Genomic DNA, 16523 nt, shown 5'->3' on the forward strand with positions numbered 1-16523 from the left:
GCGCCAGCGTCCACCAAACCTGTCTAATGTCGTTCCCGCTGCCAGACTCACTGGCCAAACACTGGCGCTGAAGCTCTTGCCAGCCGGCCCTGCTGGCCACTCACTGCCCGGCAATTGGAAAAACCCACTACAAGCGATTAGAGTGCTCCCGCACTGCTGGTGCACATGGCGGCAGCCGCTGGCGAAGCGAGCACGGGACGATGTGACGACAATATTGAGAGGCGGCGGTCGTCAGCCGTCATCGTGCGCGCTCTTGTATCCTGCTACAGACAAGTCCCATGGGCGGTGTCGCAACCGCTGTTACGATGAGCTGTAGCACTGGGCATTCCGTTCTTGACTCGCGATTCGAACATTCCCCATTTCTCTCACCATCGAGCTGCTGCCGAGTGGAGGCTCATCTACATCGAGCATCCTCACCGCACCTTTGCTCGACGGCAACCTCCTTCAGCTAGCTACTTAGGCCGCGTGGTCTGCAGAGTTTCAGAGCAAAGGCAAGCGCGGGAGAGCGAACAGTGACGACTCGACGGGCAGTGTCCGTTTACAGTAATCACCTCCGCTCCCCGTACGCGAGCTTCTCACGACGCCGCGAGGATGGATGGCGGCGTTATCCCACGGCTTGGCCTCGTTCGTCTGTGGAGGATCTTGATAAAGAGGCGGGTCGATCAATACAAGCGTATGCAGCTAAACCCTGAAGCCACGTTGGCTGCTGTCACCATCTGCTCACTGTAGCCGACCTCCCGCTGTCCAACCACAAACCTTCACAGCTCCTCTTCTCGAGCAGCTTTGAGAAGGTCACCTTGTGGTTTGCATGCCATCACAAGAATCCTTTCTTGAATCTACAGCTATTTGCGCAGCACGCCGAGACGGAGCTGCCTCGGAGCCGACACCCACGTGCGGTGTCTATCAGGGGCAGAATGCGCGTCTACCGAAGGCCCGTCTGCGGCGGCAACACGCAGGAGCCATCACAACCACCACAAACATCTCGACATAGACTCCAGAAACTTACCTAAAGCGGCGAAGCAGCTGTCTCACAACATAACATGACTCTGCCTGATGCTGTTTTTCTTCTTCCTCTACCACGTGTCTACCTGTCTTTCCAGAAACCACAGCAAGCTGTGTATGGTACCACACAAGTATCCGCTTTTCTATTCTGCGTACACGACATCACGGACACGGTAGCGCACAGACGTTGTGGGAGATGAACGGCCAGGGTCTTCGTTGATGGAAAATCTCCCACCTCGGACATGGCCAGTCGCGCGATTCATGGAGCACCTGCCTCCACCGTCCTGGATCCCATGCCCGATGTGAGTATCGAATTTACCCGGCCTTCGGGAAGACGCTGCCTCCACGACCATAGACGCAATAGAGCGCTGCAACAATGGCTGAGGCGACGTTGCGATCGACCGTCTTAAGGTTCGAGTGCATTTTGCGAGCCGTTTCAATAGGCGTCATGCTCGTCTCAACTGTGTGTTTAGCCGGAGACTTGCATGATCTTCCGCTTCGTGTCTCTCTAAGCGAGCCATCAGACGCAGGGATACCGCTGCTCTGGGCGCTGACAGATCCGTTAACAACGGGATAATTTTGCTTCCAAAAGACCGTCTCCATTGTGCCATCCTAGTGATCGTCTCGGCCAGTTAATGTTACGAATCGGCATGGCAGCGGCATCTCCACCACTATTGCCACCGAGGCTGTTCCTCGTCAGCACCTGTGCAGGTCCGTTGGGGGGTGACGTTGGGGGGATAATAAAGTAACCTCGACCCCACTTTGCTGTAATCCTATTGGTCCTGGTACCGACAATGGACCGTGATCATTCTGGAAGCATGTTCACCAACACACGCAACATCGATGAACCCATCATTCGCCGTCACCATCGAGGTTGAATAGTTGGTAGTACCGCTGACACTCATGGACATGTTTTTGCCAGATGTCGGATGCCTTGTGCCGTCTGCATGGTGTTCAAAGTTCCAGCAACTGCCGAAGAAATCGTTCACTCTTATGGGGAGGAAGCATCTGAAACTCAACCTCGCCATAACCCACAATCTAGACGGTCAACATCGAAGTGACTGATTAAATATCATGGCTGGCTCTACTGCTTTGATTGGAAGCGACACTACTGGAAGGCAAGGCTGTCTCCTGACGATGAGCTTGATCAGAAATGAACTTTCTCCGCTGTGATGGCAAGGTGAACAGCATCGATACAGCGCTGGCCATGGGTATCCTTTGGGCACAAAGTACAAGTAAGACAGAAAAAGCTAGTTGGAATTGCGCTTTGTGCTACAAGCAATACCTTGTAAACAAGCTGTTTGTGTTTCATCAGGACTCGAAGCTGTTCAATAACTGCGGCGACCGGGGTATCCATATCAACCATCGCGCTACCTTACCGCCTCACAACATTGCCTTTCCTATGCGCAGCGTCGATACGAATTTGCGTTCATCTGGGAAACCTGGTTCGATCACCAATTCTGTACTGCTTTCCGGAAGTCGGCAACATTGAATCCTTCAAGAACGGCGCCGCCATTCGGTCAGTACAGCAAGGCTGTTACCCACCAAGACCTTGTATCTCCTCTCAAAATCTCCGCGACTTGCGCGACTTTCCTTTGAAGGTCCCTGCGTAGCCGTGCGAAACCCATGTGGTCGCTGGGATTGCTTGCGATCTATGTGTCCGGTTTACTCGGATCGTTCACGCATCTACCCACTCCGCAGCAAATGGTGCAAACGGCAAAGCCAGCCACCATTGCATCAGATGCCACGGAGTCACAGGCGTCCATCATCTTGTCTAACTGTAGGGGGGGACTGGGAGCCCGGAAAGTAACGAGTCGAATGAGGCGCATTCTGTCCTGGAGAACACTCGGCCAGCGTTCGAGCGGTCAATTATTGCGAAAATGAAGTGGGCTCGAAGGATCGCCAGGCCCTGGTCCATGTTGACCGTTTTGAGGTTATCCTCCGGAACCACTCCGCCACGACCAGGTCTTGAGAACGGCTGACGTAGATCCATCGCAGGTCCTGCCCACCATTAACACCGAGATGTGCTCGGCTGACCGTCGATACTCTCTGCGAAGGACCGATCAAGTCTCAGATCAGCCGAAAGGCACACTTCGGATGCTTCGCCTGCTTGAATCACAAATCGAAGCATCATATTCGATCCACTGATATGGAACGATCTGCCGGGCGCATGGGTATACCTGGCTCGCCACGACACCCATGTCCTCGTTGTGCTTTCCAAGATTGTTAGAGAACGGAAGAACAGAGTCACGGGCGTTCGTAACTCAAGCGGCTCGCTGCTCTATCCTGTTTCAGCTCCCTTCACAACCCTTCAGATCCACCCTTGTGGCAGAAACCAATGGTTCATTATCCTTTCATCGTTCTCAGACGTCGCAGAAGTACCCAAGAAGATGCAATCCTCGGTCGATCATGATACTCTGCCCCTGATGTGCCATCCCTTGCAATCTTCGCGCAGGCGCAGCTCGGTCGAAAAGGCTTACCGAGCCAAAAGTAAGAGCGGTTTGGCGGTCTCGGCAGGTCGTATCGGTTTACAGCCATGCTTCTCCTCTAGCCTTCTCAAGACGTTCGAACGTCTTTGCTCCCCACCAACGTCCGCGTCGGCCTGCCTCCCCTACCCTGTCACTGCCCAAAAGGTCAAACGCTGTCTCCACTATGTGGATGAACGCAACAAACCTCATTCGCAGACATTGGTTCAAGGTGACTCGGGCGCTATCGACACACCTGCCCAAACCCTCAGGGTTACTCATCTGGCATCCTCGATCTGCATCGGCTTACTCGCGGATGCAAATCGTGATGTGTCCGGTCCGGAGTACCTTCGAGATGCGTGCACTTGAAACAACGACTCGACTCATTGGTTGTGTCTACAGCACAAGCACATGGTATCGAGGTAGCCAATGCTACTCCCGCTATGATGACGAAGGCGCGCTGAACGCGGTAGCACAGCCTTCTTCCAAACCCGCCTTATCGTACAAGTCCTGCAGAAGGCTCAATTTCGCCGATGTATCTCCACCACTATTTACTGAGCGATCCAATGCTTCTCCTGCATCTAAGAGTGCGATCGTTGCCGATCATTACTGGACCAAGATTTGCCGCCGTACAGCGCGAAGGATGCCGGCAGTTCTACTTGTTTAGTATTTCAGCACGTGCTGAGCAAGTGAAGGCGCTCGCGTACCTCCAAGAACATGCAAGTTCAGACACCTATCTGGATGAAACGCTAAACTTGCTACCAGCTGCCCTCCAATCGATCAAGCGAATCGCGTTGTGAGTGCACGACATCTTACTTGCTGAAGACCTTGAAAGAGCTTCGAGGATCTGTGGACTGCTGATGAGAGCCGGATTTACCCGCAGCTGGCTCCTATATACTGTTGCAAAACAAAGTATGGAGGTGCCAAAGAAACATATCAATACAGTTGTTCGTTCCACGAGCAGACCCTTTTGGGGGTTGGCCCGCCATCATCTGCATAGCTATCACGTATAGCGGCAAATCTGCGGAAGCGCTCCAATCTGTGTGCATCTACTTTGCGTGTACCCTTGCAAAGGGTGCTTTTCAGAGGCTGGGCTTGCCAGGACTGATTGCATCCGCTAGCGAATATTCCGAGACTACTACTGCGCTGAATATTGGCTGCCAAACCTCTTTAATGCCGGAGGATCAGAGATGAAGGGGGTCCAGGATGGTGGGGGGGGGCTTCCCACTCAGTGTCGACATGGCTGCAAATGGGTGCAATACAACACCTGGGTATCGGGTCACTCTGTCCTCTCATCTTGACAAGGGGGACAACGCGTTATCGAACATCGCGGTCGTTCACTGGTTCATGCACAAGCTTGATGTGCACATTTTGGAAGCTCCCCACGCAACGGATTTGTTTCACATCCTTCGCAGATGTCCCTCACGCGCAGGACGGGTCTGTGGGGCAGTGAGCTGCAAATGCTGCGGATCTGTGGAAGGTACCGTTGATATTGAACAAGGGCATCACGGCATGACGACATACATAATTGACGTCTGACACTAAGACAACTGGCTCCAGAAATCGTCCACCCGACGATATATATCAGGAAATTAATACTCTGCCTTGTTTCTACAAAGGATCCGTATGACGACATTGTAGTGATATGGTCACTGCCTTGGCGACTTGCTGGATCTCAGCGAGGTCGAGCTGACCCGCAATCCACTGGGCACAACCTCAATCAAATAGCTCATCTTGGGCAAAACAAGAGTTGTAGATTACACTGGATAAATCCACGCGTACACTCTCAGTTCTGGCTAAAGCAAGCTAGGACGTGGCATAATTTTCAAAGTGCACGACCATCAGTAACAAGAGAGAAATGTCGATCGGATCTCTCACAAATGACGTTCCAGGTGGTAACTGATCAGTCGCATGCATATATCCCTGATCCTAACGTTGCATATACCACATATCAGAAGTCGGGATGCATGATAGATTTGTCCTCTAATATCACGCTGAACAGCCAACGGTACAACAGGAATATCTGCAAGCATCGGCAGGTGATCGCTGCCGATGCGTATACCCTAGGCGCTGATCGCGTGTGCACTCGCAAAACGAGCACTTGGAAGCTGACACTGCCTTAGCGAATGCCTGCAAATGCCTGAACGGCTCTCGGCCCGACCGCGCATCAAGCGATCAGCTCACGTAAGAAGTCACATCGAACTATCGAATGTGGTCTCCTTGACGTTGCAGCTGAACTGCACAACGCGATACACTGTCGGATGGGAATGCAATGTCTCCGGAAGCTGACGGATTACTGTCGGCCGCTGGACAGAAGATCTGCGCAAGATAGTGCGGGTATGAATCGGATACGGTGTACATATACGATGCATGTACATGAATGAAACCACGTGGAGGAGGACACCCTCAAGCCAGGCACCATGTCGGCCTTATACTCTGTGATCATCGAGATCGTATGGAAATTATCACTTTTCCGGCACATGTGTTACACCGAGCAGCGAGGCCGGCATGGCATGCAGCGCTTGATAGGCGCCCGCTTCTTGGACACCATTTATCAGGAACGTGACGGCACATGCAATTTTCAAGCCTTCTTGCCGGACTAAAGGAGATTGGTAGATGGCTATTGGTCTTGGTATGAACTTCATGAAGCAGGACTGCAGTCTATCAGCTACATGGATCGGATGCCTACACCCCTGGTAGGGCTGACTAAGCGTGAGAGTGTGGCTATGCAATTGATCACACTTCCCTCTGCTCTAGCTAGCAGCAAGCAACTCAAGGTCGTGACAAAGCAAGATTGAAAATCTATTTCTACAGAGGTCGTAGCGACCATGAATAAGGCTTGAAGGTATACCAAAGAGTCCAAAGAACATATCCGTTAAGTGAGATGAATCCTCCAAAAGAGATGAACCGCCCATACATAGTAATAAAAACTTGAAAAGGATAGCAAGCTCGAAAACACTACATGATGTTCTCAATACGAACGGGGGCCCTGGCGATGTTTCAGACCTCGTCGATACCGACCATGTTACAGCTCATCTTCCACAGAGCTCCCTCTTTGGCCTCGTCAAACGCCCAAGCTGCATACCCCGCAGCACCCATATCCACAGTAGGATCCCCCGTTGGGGCAGGTGCAGGCCCAGCAACCGCGCAGTTTTCGAGATACATTCCACCCTTGCCCTCCAGTTCCTTTGCGACCGCGCCCCAGACCGTCGTTGCAGCGCCTTGCTCGGTACTTTTGAATGCCTTCTGAAACTCCGCGTCGCTCTGCCACGTCGACACTACGGCTTCGGGCAACGAAGCTTGTAGGCCTGTCCAGATACCACCTGGCATCACGCTGAAAGCGTGGAGGTGCTGGCTGCTGAAGCGCCGCTCGATCTCGTTTACCATGTACACAGCTGCAAGCTTAGACTGTGCATAAGCGGCGACGGGATCGTAGGGCTTGTTGACAAAGTTGATATCATCTGCGTCGGAGAAGTCAAATGCACCGCCGCGATGGCCGACGGAAGATAGACATATGACGCGGGAGCCGAATTCACGAGTCGCGGAAGCCAGGAGCGTGGGGTTTAGCAGCTTAAAGAGCAGGAAGTGCGCGAGGTGGTTGGTGCCGAATTGTAGTTCAAAGCTGTCTGCAGTTTTGCCCTCCGGTGTCATCATGATGCCGGCGTTGGTGACTAGTACATTGAGTCGGTTGGATTTTGACAGGAACTCCTTTGCACAGGCTCTAACGCTTGCAAGGGAGTTCATGTCTAATTCAAGAAGCTCGAGATGTCCAGGCTCTAAATCATCTTTCAGGGCAGCCCGAGCCTTCTCTAAATTTCGAACTGCTCCGAAGACATGCATGCCAGTCGACTTGAGGGCTCTAGCGGACTCAATGCCGATGCCTGAGGAGACCCCAGTGATGAGAGCGACTTTGCCAGAAAGGTGGCCGGTGAGGTTGTTGTCCTCAATGATCTGCTGAGCCGTGGGACGAGCATCGCCGGGTCCTTGAGGATTCTTGTGTGCTTTGCTGTAAGAGGTCATTGTATGTAGAAATGGCGAGCAAGGTCTTCGCTGATTGACCAGTGTGTGGAAAATGAAGACTGAATAGAAAGTCTTTGTAAATGAGAATGTTTAGAGTTGTTTGAGTTCGACCAGTACATAAAAATCTTCGCTTTATACTTTTCCCCTACGCACAGCTTGATGGCTTCTTAAGGTCGCTCAGCCTAACGCCGCTGCATACTCCGCTCCCGAATTCACGGCAGCACAAGGAATCCGACCAGACGACAGTGTCACGACGGTGAGAGAGCGACTTTTGCAAGACGTTTGAAGCAATGATTCGTCTGCATGTCAGCCGCTTGAATGGAGGTAAAGAGGTCGTCGGTAGGAGATGCATGTAAAAACGATGATGGCACATTTACGGCTAGACTGCGGAGTTCAACCACTGCATCTTACGTGAGGATGAGGCATCGAGTTCGATTCGGAATTAAAACGCAACTATATCCGTACCATGAACCCCTCTTAGATACTTCCTGACGAGCTGATGTTTTCTTGCATTCACAGTGGTTAAGCTTTGTTTGTCGCTCGACCCTTACTAGGTCTCCCAGGAAACTTACCTTGTGCTGGACGGGTCCTTAAGCCCTTCTTAATTCTTGAGATCAACAATGTCGCATTTTATTGAGCAGCTTAGCTATCTGGAATCTCTACGATGCAACCTTAGCTTTTCGTACTTTGTTATAAATGTCCTCAGGCAATATATCTAGGTTAGGCCCGCTCTACGAAGTCTCTGTCAAAACCTTCGACTTGGTGAACATCCTTGTGCCTAAATTATGCAACTGCGTCTGCGAGTAGGACAACTGTTTCTCGGGGCTAATAAGCGAAAAAAAACTGTCGAGGGAGATAAGGTAACACACTAGACAAAACTATAGAGTAAATGATAATTCGTCTGGAACAGTGTTTGCTTCCACTTCTTCTTATCTTTTGTATACTTCAGACAATTTTCCATCCATTCGAAGACGTGTGTTGGTAAGGCCCAGAGCTCCCTGGTAAGCAAGACGACTAAAGTAACTTTGTAATTACACTGTTGAGATGGTTACGAACGCCTCCAAAATTGCGTGCTATTGCTTTTAGTACATGAAGCATATGGGCTTGTTCTTTGTCGGTCAGTATAGATGTAGCGACGTAAGGTCAACGAACATGTCCTAATGCCTACCTATCTGTTAACAAGGTACTTCTTAGTGCGTTGTAGTAGTAAGTGAAAGCGACAACGTCGAGACATTAGGTTTGCCTTGGATGGTGTGGCAGGACGTTGAACCTGTGTCTAGGTTGAGGTATGCAGTGATAGCAAATCCACTGTGTAAACGTAAGGGTACACAGCCCGCTCTGCAAAATAAGGATCCTGGAGACTTTGGGGATTGCTATCCAAACGTCTTAGATAAATTTTGAGGACTTGAATTACCAAGGCATCTAATAATCCAACAGTCTCCTGTCAAACGTTGATAACTTAAGTACCATTACAACGCCACAACAGGCATATTACAGATCTGACAAGGACGGCAATTCCTAGCCCTGAAAGATTGTGAAGTCCAGCAACAATATGCAGGTTACTGGAATGACCGCATTAGCTTAATTTTTCCGTATACATGAGTGGAAGATGGAGGGGCAGGGTGAATGAGGAATATGGAGTGATAAATTAGAGGTGCAAGGTGAGCACGTACTAAAAAATTGTCAAGCCTAATGTAACCGAGTCTGCGCACGACGCAAGTGTGGTCGTATACTTCCACAGGCAATTGAAGAATAGTTGTCGTGGTCAACAAACACCGTGAGCTCTCCAGCCTACTGAAAACTTCCAAAGTTGAAGCAGATTACGGTGTCCGAAATCCGTCAGTTGTAAACAAGATGCATATTCCGTACCCTCATTCTCAATTTCCTAAAGTCGTCGGGGCTCACCATGGTTCCTCAGGGCTTTGCGCGCGTTTGGCACCACTCCCTCACTCTCACCGTCCGTGCGGCGCTTGCGCCTTCCCCGGACCAGTAGGCAAATACACCACCGCCTCTCACCATCTCACCTCACCTTACCTAGCTTCACCTTGGAGTTTTATGGACAGCCAAGCTCTTTGGAAACGCACCATTCGTCTACCACGCCTTGCTTCTACGCCTGCTGTTATGGCGAAGAAGCCAGCAGCTGCCCAACATTTCTGCGGTCGTTGCCCCCAATCCTTCAACAGCAGGCACGCGCTCAGTAGCCACCTTCTTGGCCATCCAGGTAGTTTGCCCGCTTCGTTCAAGTGTTCTGCATGTATTTGGTCATTCGACGACTCGCTGGCGCTCGAAAAACATTGCATCACTAATGGTCATTCTTCAACCACGCAACAGCCATCTGAGCAGTTCGATTGCGATAGATGCCCGCTGACCTTTGGCACCCGGCAAGAGTACAACCAACACCGCAAACTTGGTCAACCCTGCTGCGACGGTTATCACTCCACTGCCTGGAAGAAGAGTCGGCATTCAGAGTACGTCGACCCAGACAAGCCAAAACCAGTCCTTAGGCAGGAATCGAGTTTGGCATACGGTGGTGACACCTCAGCCCTAACTCAAGCGCCTGCTGTATCTTCTGTTGCCACAGGTACCTTTGTCTGCAAGACAGAAGGTTGTCTGAGAAGTTGCGATTCCGCATCAGATCTGAAGATGCACCGGAGGGACGCTCACAGTGTTGGCGGGAATGACCTCGGTCTTCACGGAAGAGGCTCCTGGACACTCAGTCCGCGTGCAGATCTACCGAGAAACTCGACAAGTTGTACTCCAGCAGGTAGTGGTAAACGTGGCGACAGTCGTGGTGACCGCACACCATCAATACCCACCGGCCCTGCCTCAAAGCGTACGCCTTTTCCATCTGTGCTTGTACAACGCGCACCAGCTACCTATGGCCCTTATCGTCAGCAAACCACTCATCATGCCGGTGTTGCCGCTCCTCTCCCTCTCCCAACGAGCCAGAACATTGGCGGTGCCTTGGAGATGGAACAAGCTAAGTCTATATGTGGCAAGACGCTGCGCCTGCTCCTTCAGACCGACATCTCCATCCATCACGACGGCAAAATTAGTGTCAGCGGTGTCGACTGGACACGGATTGGAGTGGAGCGACAGCCTACTGTTGTTGGCATGTTCGACGACATGTGCCATTTGCCTCGCAAGCTTCAGCCGCTGGAATACGTCCCGGCCCCAAAGACGTTCATGACCGAGTACACAACGCAGTATCCTGTGACAGAGTTCAAATGTGCGCCTGACCGAAATCTAGCAAGACCTGGCCTGAATATCATCGCCATGGCCTGCAGCAAGATTATTCTCAGCAACGGGAACCATGAAGTGGTCAAGATTGCCACTATCGACGTCCTCACTTGCCGGGTCCTAATGAGCCACTTGGTCTGTACTGATCCCAATGCAGAGGTCAGGGACTGGTGCTTCCCCGCCACGGGTTTGGCTAGCTTCCAGGACATGGAAGATGCTCGCCAGGGTGGCTACAAAGTTCTTAAAGGTTGGGCTGCGGCCCGCTCGGCGCTCTTCAGATTGATCGACAAGGACACCATTATCGTTGGCCACAACCTACGCTCTGAGCTAGACGCGTTACGTATCATTCATGGTCGAGCTGTTGACATCACCAAGGTGATCGAGAAGGCAGCGCAAGGACCGCTGTCCAAGATCCAGGTTAGCCTCGACAGCTGGTGCCGGGATGTTGCGAATGTTGCGCAGCTGAAGACGGACCCGGTCTTCGGACGTGACTGCGTTATGGGCGCATTTGCAGCGCGCGAGATTGGACTGTGGGCGATTAAGAACCGAGCACAGTTCGAACAGGTGGCCAAGCAGAAGACGAAGGAATACCAGCTGATAAACCCGGTCAAGGTTTGAAGCTAAGAGACAAGTACAAGACGCGAAACAGTGTGAATTGGTGAACAGTACTGAACGCGGAAGACATGAGTGTAATGCCATACTTGAGACGAAAAGCAACTGTAAGCAGGGATTAAGAAAAGCAAGTGATACTTATAATGACCTGCACGTTATCTTGCATAAAAATGTGGAACTGGTTGACCATATCCGCATGAGCAGCCTCATAGAGGTTCAGTAAACGAGAGACCTGCCATACCGGCGTCTCATGCGCAGCCATTCAAGGGCACTTCTTGTTTGCTTCCTCCTTCTGCTCTTCCTCCTTTTCAATGGCGTCAACCACAAAGGCACCACCCAGCAGGATCGCCGGTTCATCGAGACTGTGGTGCTCGTAGCTCAGCGTCCCCACACCACCAGCCTCCAATATCAAACTCGGGTTGTCCTCTAACTTCTTTCCAATCCACCTCGCCGCGAACGCCCTCAGGATATGCCCGTGGGCGACGATGAGCACATCATTTGGCTTCCCATCCCTGCCAAACTTCCCCTTGTGATACTTCTCCCTCAGCTCATGAATCAGCTCATCAAGACGCTTTGTCACATCCTCGGGGCTCTCGCCGCCCTCACAGCCATCGCGCCAGATATCCCAGTCCTCGCCCAGCCCTCTCTTCTTGCGCGATTCGCGCACCTCGCTGCTCTTGATGCCCTCGTAGTCGCCGTAGTCCCACTCGCGCACGCTCTCGGTAATCTCAATCGACGCGTTTGTCCGCACGTCGAGCGTATTGGTGGGCTCCTTGTCGGATTGCGTCGGGTGCTCGTGCCATGGGTACCGGTCGCGACAGCCGAGGTCGAGTAGCTCGAGTGTGCGTTGGGCGCGCGTGCGCGGGGATACGTAGCTACTGCGTATCAGATTCTGTACTTGTAATGTCTGTGATGGAGAGAACATGTATATCTGTGTGGAGAGAGAAGGATTAAGGGCTTACATGTGTGCCAGGTTACTTGGGACAATAAGTCGGTCGTCGCCTACAAGTGCTTTTCCGGTTGCGCGCACTCGCTTCTCGCCGTTCTCTGTGAGTGGGATATCCGATGTGCCTGTGTGACGGCCATTGAGCGACCATTCTGTTTCGCCGTGACGGATGATGAAGACGCGTGGATCAGGCATGGCGGGGTCGAAGTTAGAGCAAGCTATCAGTCAGAGTGCAAGCGCGAACAATACGCAACCTAAGAATACAGGACAGAGAGATTGATTGGGAGGCTCCAGATGTATCAACAAAAGACTACATCTTGCTTGATCGAACGCGCGAACCCGAAGGTCCCGCTAAAGTTCCGTACGTATGACGTTGACGTCGATGATAGATTTGATAAACGACGCGTAGCGGGGCAGCTTGAAGCTACCCCTGTCCGTGCGAAGTTAGCCGCCTCGGGCAATTCAGTAGAACAATGGAACCACAAACACACAGCAAGTTATGTTTGGGATAAATGCGTGTCAATTTGCTTTTCGATTCTGGCCTGAGAGCTCCCCAGATTAAAGCACAAAGTCATAACAAGCCAAACCCACCTGCGCCGTGCTCACATTTTTCATTGCAGAACGAGACGGCGCTTTCTGCCGAAAGCCATCGTCCGGTAGAGTGTGACGTTTTGCGCAGGTATTCATACACAGGCCATACGCGGGCAAGCTTAGTTGTCCATGTAGGTGCTGGCATCGACACCTTTCTCGGGAAACTCGGGAAGCGAGACCTCGAAGCGCTCCTCGATCGACTTCAGAACAGCTTCATCGTCAGGGCTGCTGATGAAGGAGATACTTAGACCTTTGGTTCCGAAACGACCAGCACGACCGACACGGTGGAGGTAGGAGTCGGCCTTGTCAGGCATGTCGTAGTTGATGGCGACGTTAATACGTTCAACATCGATACCACGACCGAAGATATCAGTAGACACGCAGATGCGGGTTTGGAAGTCCTTGAACTCCTTGTAGCGTTTGATACTGCAACTTCGTTAGCGTAATAGCCTTACAAATTGGTGTCTAGGCACATACCGCTCCTTTTGGTCAATGCCAGAATGTACTGCAGTACTGGGGAAGTTGCACTCGCGCAGCAGCTTGTCAAGCTCCGTGCATCGCAGAGTCGAACGAACGAAGATAATGACCTGGTTGAACTCCAGCTCGTCGAGAAGGTCATTGAGCTTCCTGTTCTTCTCACGCTCGTCAAGCTTCATGTAGTACTGCTGCAGACCGTGAAGCGTCAACTTCTTCTCGTCGTCAACATAGATTTCAAGAGGGTTCTGCATGAACTTCTTGCAGGTCTCGCGGATCTCTTTCGCCAAGGTGGCAGAGAACATCATCACCTGCTTGTGAGCAGGAGTGGCGCGGAAGATGGACTGCACGTCATTACGCATGTCTATGTCTGTGTCAGATATAATCGGTTGTCGACATTGCATTGCACTAACCAGGCTGGTCTAGCATCTTGTCACACTCGTCGAGGACAAAGTGCTTGAGGTTGGAGAGACGAAGATGCCTGTCGCGGACGAGAGCGTTGATACGACCGGGTGTACCAACGATGATGTGGGGGTGGGTGTCTTTGTTGCTGAGGAGCTCAATGTCGTTCTGAACGGGTGTTCCACCGTAAAAGACACCGACCTTGACGTCGGGCAAGAACTTGGCAAAACGGTTGTATTCGTTCCTGATCTGGTAGGCCAACTCACGAGTGTGGCACATAACGAGGATCGTGGCGGCGCCAGGCTCAGGCTTCTCGTCCATCTGTTGCAGGGTAGCAAGGACGAAGACGGCTGTCTTTCCGAGACCAGACTTGGCCTGGCAGAGAACGTCGTTACCGAGGATGGCCTGAGGAATGGTAACTTGCTGGACTGTAGAGCACGAGGGCATGTCAGAACGGGATCTTAAAGCGGTCGCAACGAAGTATGTTAAGGGAAGCGTCCGTCCATCATGCGCAGTCAAAATCCTCCACACGAGATAGCCTGGCCAAACAGAGGCCATACAACTCATACACCATCTCTTTCGAGCCCTCCCGGGGCACACATATGCCAGAACCAGTGCTCTCGTTCCAAGACGATGTACTGGCAAAGAGCCTGCAGGCTCCTTTGTGAACAAGACCGATCTAATCGCGTCCAGACACGGCAGTCGGCTGGTGGCTCGTGTGTAGTGGAAGGAAACTGGGTCCCTCGCTACTTCGCTCGTGTGCAGACAAAACCAGGGCCGCAAAGTGATACCGCTTCGTTGCGCAAATGGACGGACGCTTTCAGGTGGAAGAAGGCTGAGGGGAATAATTAGACTAACCCTCGGAAGGATGTTCGAAGCCACAGTCCGTGATTGCTCGCACGAGCTCGTCCTTCAGGAGGAAGTCGCGGAAACCGGTCGAGTGAATGCCGACATAGCTGCCCTTCTTGTCGCCAGCGGCGTCACCGGCAGCAAGGCCACCCTTAGCTGCGGCTGCGGCACCGTTGGCAGGCGCCTCCGTTGGCTGGATCTCCTCGTCGGAGTAATCGATGAGGTCCTCCTCGTGAGACATGATGATTAAGTATTGGTGATAGTGGTGAGGTGAGGTTGGAGCTTGTGGTTGCGCGTGTCGCAAATAAGGCTGCCGGACAATGAAGAGGCAGCTGTACGATGGGGTAAGCTGTGAAAGGCGGTAGCTGGGAAGAGAAGAGAATCAGCGGGCGATTTGCTGATGCACGGCGTGACGCGACTGTGGAGATGGGATGCTGTCGCAGGTGGTGGGTGGGAAAGAGCGAGACGTAGCAGTGGGACCAAAAGCTCGGCGTGTCAAAGCACGCTAGCTGAGTAAGGAAACAGTGTCCGTGCACAGGCGTAAATCACCAAGGCTCGAAGACCTTACTCGCGACGCTACTCAACTGATCTCAAAGAGAAGGACTAGAAGATAACACGGTACAAGGCACATATGCACAGAAATCTGTCCAGTGTCCAACCCCGTTGCCCTACAGGTACCACAGTATCTTGTCTGCAAGATCACTCAAAACGCTGCTGGACGTGACGCAGCATGGCGAAAGACAAATCTTCAAAGCCCAAGGGAATCCCGAACAAACACCTGCACGCCCGGACCACTTTTCTCTACCAGGCTGCCACTTACTTGACCTTACATGCTTCTGTCGACCGCAACAAGGCTGGAGCGGCTGAAGCAGATCTATCAGAAACATGCCCGACCCAGCAACCGCCATCTCTTGCCCTCCAGCTTGGCGCCGATCTTCATACTGTTTCTCGAAAGGCACAACTCCGTCTTTCTGTCGATCTGAAGCGGTCCATGTGCAAGAGCTGCAATGCAGTACTGATACCTGGGCATACCGCAACTCAGATGACCGAGAATCAAAGCAAATGGAGCAAGAAACCATGGGCAGATGTCCTGGTCATCAGTTGCAATCGTTGCGGTAGCAAGAAACGGTTGCCCGTTGGCGCAAAAAGACAGCCAAAGAAACACCAACGATTTGCCGCTCAAGGAACCACAGCGCCAAGCGACATGAAAGGCGTTGAATCGACAACAACTCTAGTAAACACAGCCTCGGACCGAAGCCCTAGCTAAAGCTGATACCCTTTTTCCCGCTACGTCGATGCCTCGAGCTTCTTTGGTCGTAGGTCACCCATATCACATCACAATCATGAAATCTCTTCAAACATCAGAAGACTTTCGCCGCGAGTTGTCCACACTTCTGTACAAATCGAGAATATGGTCATGAAAAGTTGCCGCGTTACAACCTAGCCGAGTGTATAGTAAAGTAAGAACCATCAGTGTTTGCTGGAGAATCTCAAACACCCTCTGGCACACCAACGCACACCAACAACATGCGAAAGCGCAACTGCTGCTCAATCCAGCGGCATTCTAAGCAGACGGCTGACACACCTGGCGATTACATCAGTCAGCTCCCTAAGAAGAATGTCAAAAATCGCTTTCTTCTTTCGCGATCACCACGCCACGTCCTGTTCGTGGCTTTGCTTATCCAGCCACTACTATGACGAGGTCGCTATATGTGCGCTCCACAAGACAAATCATGTGTACGCTTGATATCTCACATGCCCCTGGAGGCTCTCAGACATCTGGATGAACATCCAGCTTTCGCGCAGCAGGTGTGCAAGACCACGATTGAGAGCTCGCTATCGTAAATCTCAGAGGCAGAGCGTTTCAATCACCTGGATCGATGCTTTGACAGATGATTGGAACATCAAGGTGATTGTGGACT

The 16523-nt window shown here is 52.0% G+C and overlaps 4 protein-coding genes across 4 annotated transcripts; 1 reads left to right on the plus strand and 3 right to left on the minus strand.

Annotated features, from left to right (window-relative positions):
* Positions 1-6467: 6467 nt before the first annotated feature.
* Positions 6468-7487, minus strand: EKO05_0006442 (uncharacterized protein; the record flags this gene model as incomplete). Its single annotated transcript, XM_038946118.1, has 1 exon — positions 6468-7487. The coding sequence occupies one exon, from the start codon at positions 7485-7487 to the stop codon at positions 6468-6470; it is 1020 nt and encodes a 339-aa protein (XP_038797935.1).
* Positions 7488-10457: 2970 nt separating this feature from the next.
* Positions 10458-11345, plus strand: EKO05_0006443 (uncharacterized protein; the record flags this gene model as incomplete). Its single annotated transcript, XM_038946119.2, has 1 exon — positions 10458-11345. One exon carries the CDS (start codon positions 10458-10460, stop codon positions 11343-11345), a length of 888 nt encoding a protein of 295 aa, XP_038797936.2.
* Positions 11346-11601: 256 nt separating this feature from the next.
* Positions 11602-12480, minus strand: EKO05_0006444 (Sedoheptulose-bisphosphatase; the record flags this gene model as incomplete). The annotated part of the gene is made up of 2 exons (XM_059636806.1): positions 11602-12214; positions 12302-12480. The coding sequence occupies 2 exons, from the start codon at positions 12478-12480 to the stop codon at positions 11602-11604; spliced, it is 792 nt and encodes a 263-aa protein (XP_059492789.1).
* Positions 12481-12995: 515 nt separating this feature from the next.
* On the minus strand, positions 12996-14842 carry EKO05_0006445 (RNA helicase; the record flags this gene model as incomplete). Its single annotated transcript, XM_038940280.2, has 4 exons — positions 12996-13302; positions 13354-13714; positions 13764-14180; positions 14611-14842. 4 exons carry the CDS (start codon positions 14840-14842, stop codon positions 12996-12998), a joined length of 1317 nt encoding a protein of 438 aa, XP_038797938.2.
* Positions 14843-16523: the final 1681 nt, after the last annotated feature.

The sequence above is a fragment of the Ascochyta rabiei genome, chromosome 10 (assembly GCF_004011695.2).
Source record: "Ascochyta rabiei chromosome 10, complete sequence".
Classification (NCBI taxonomy): Eukaryota; Fungi; Ascomycota; class Dothideomycetes; order Pleosporales; family Didymellaceae; genus Ascochyta; species Ascochyta rabiei.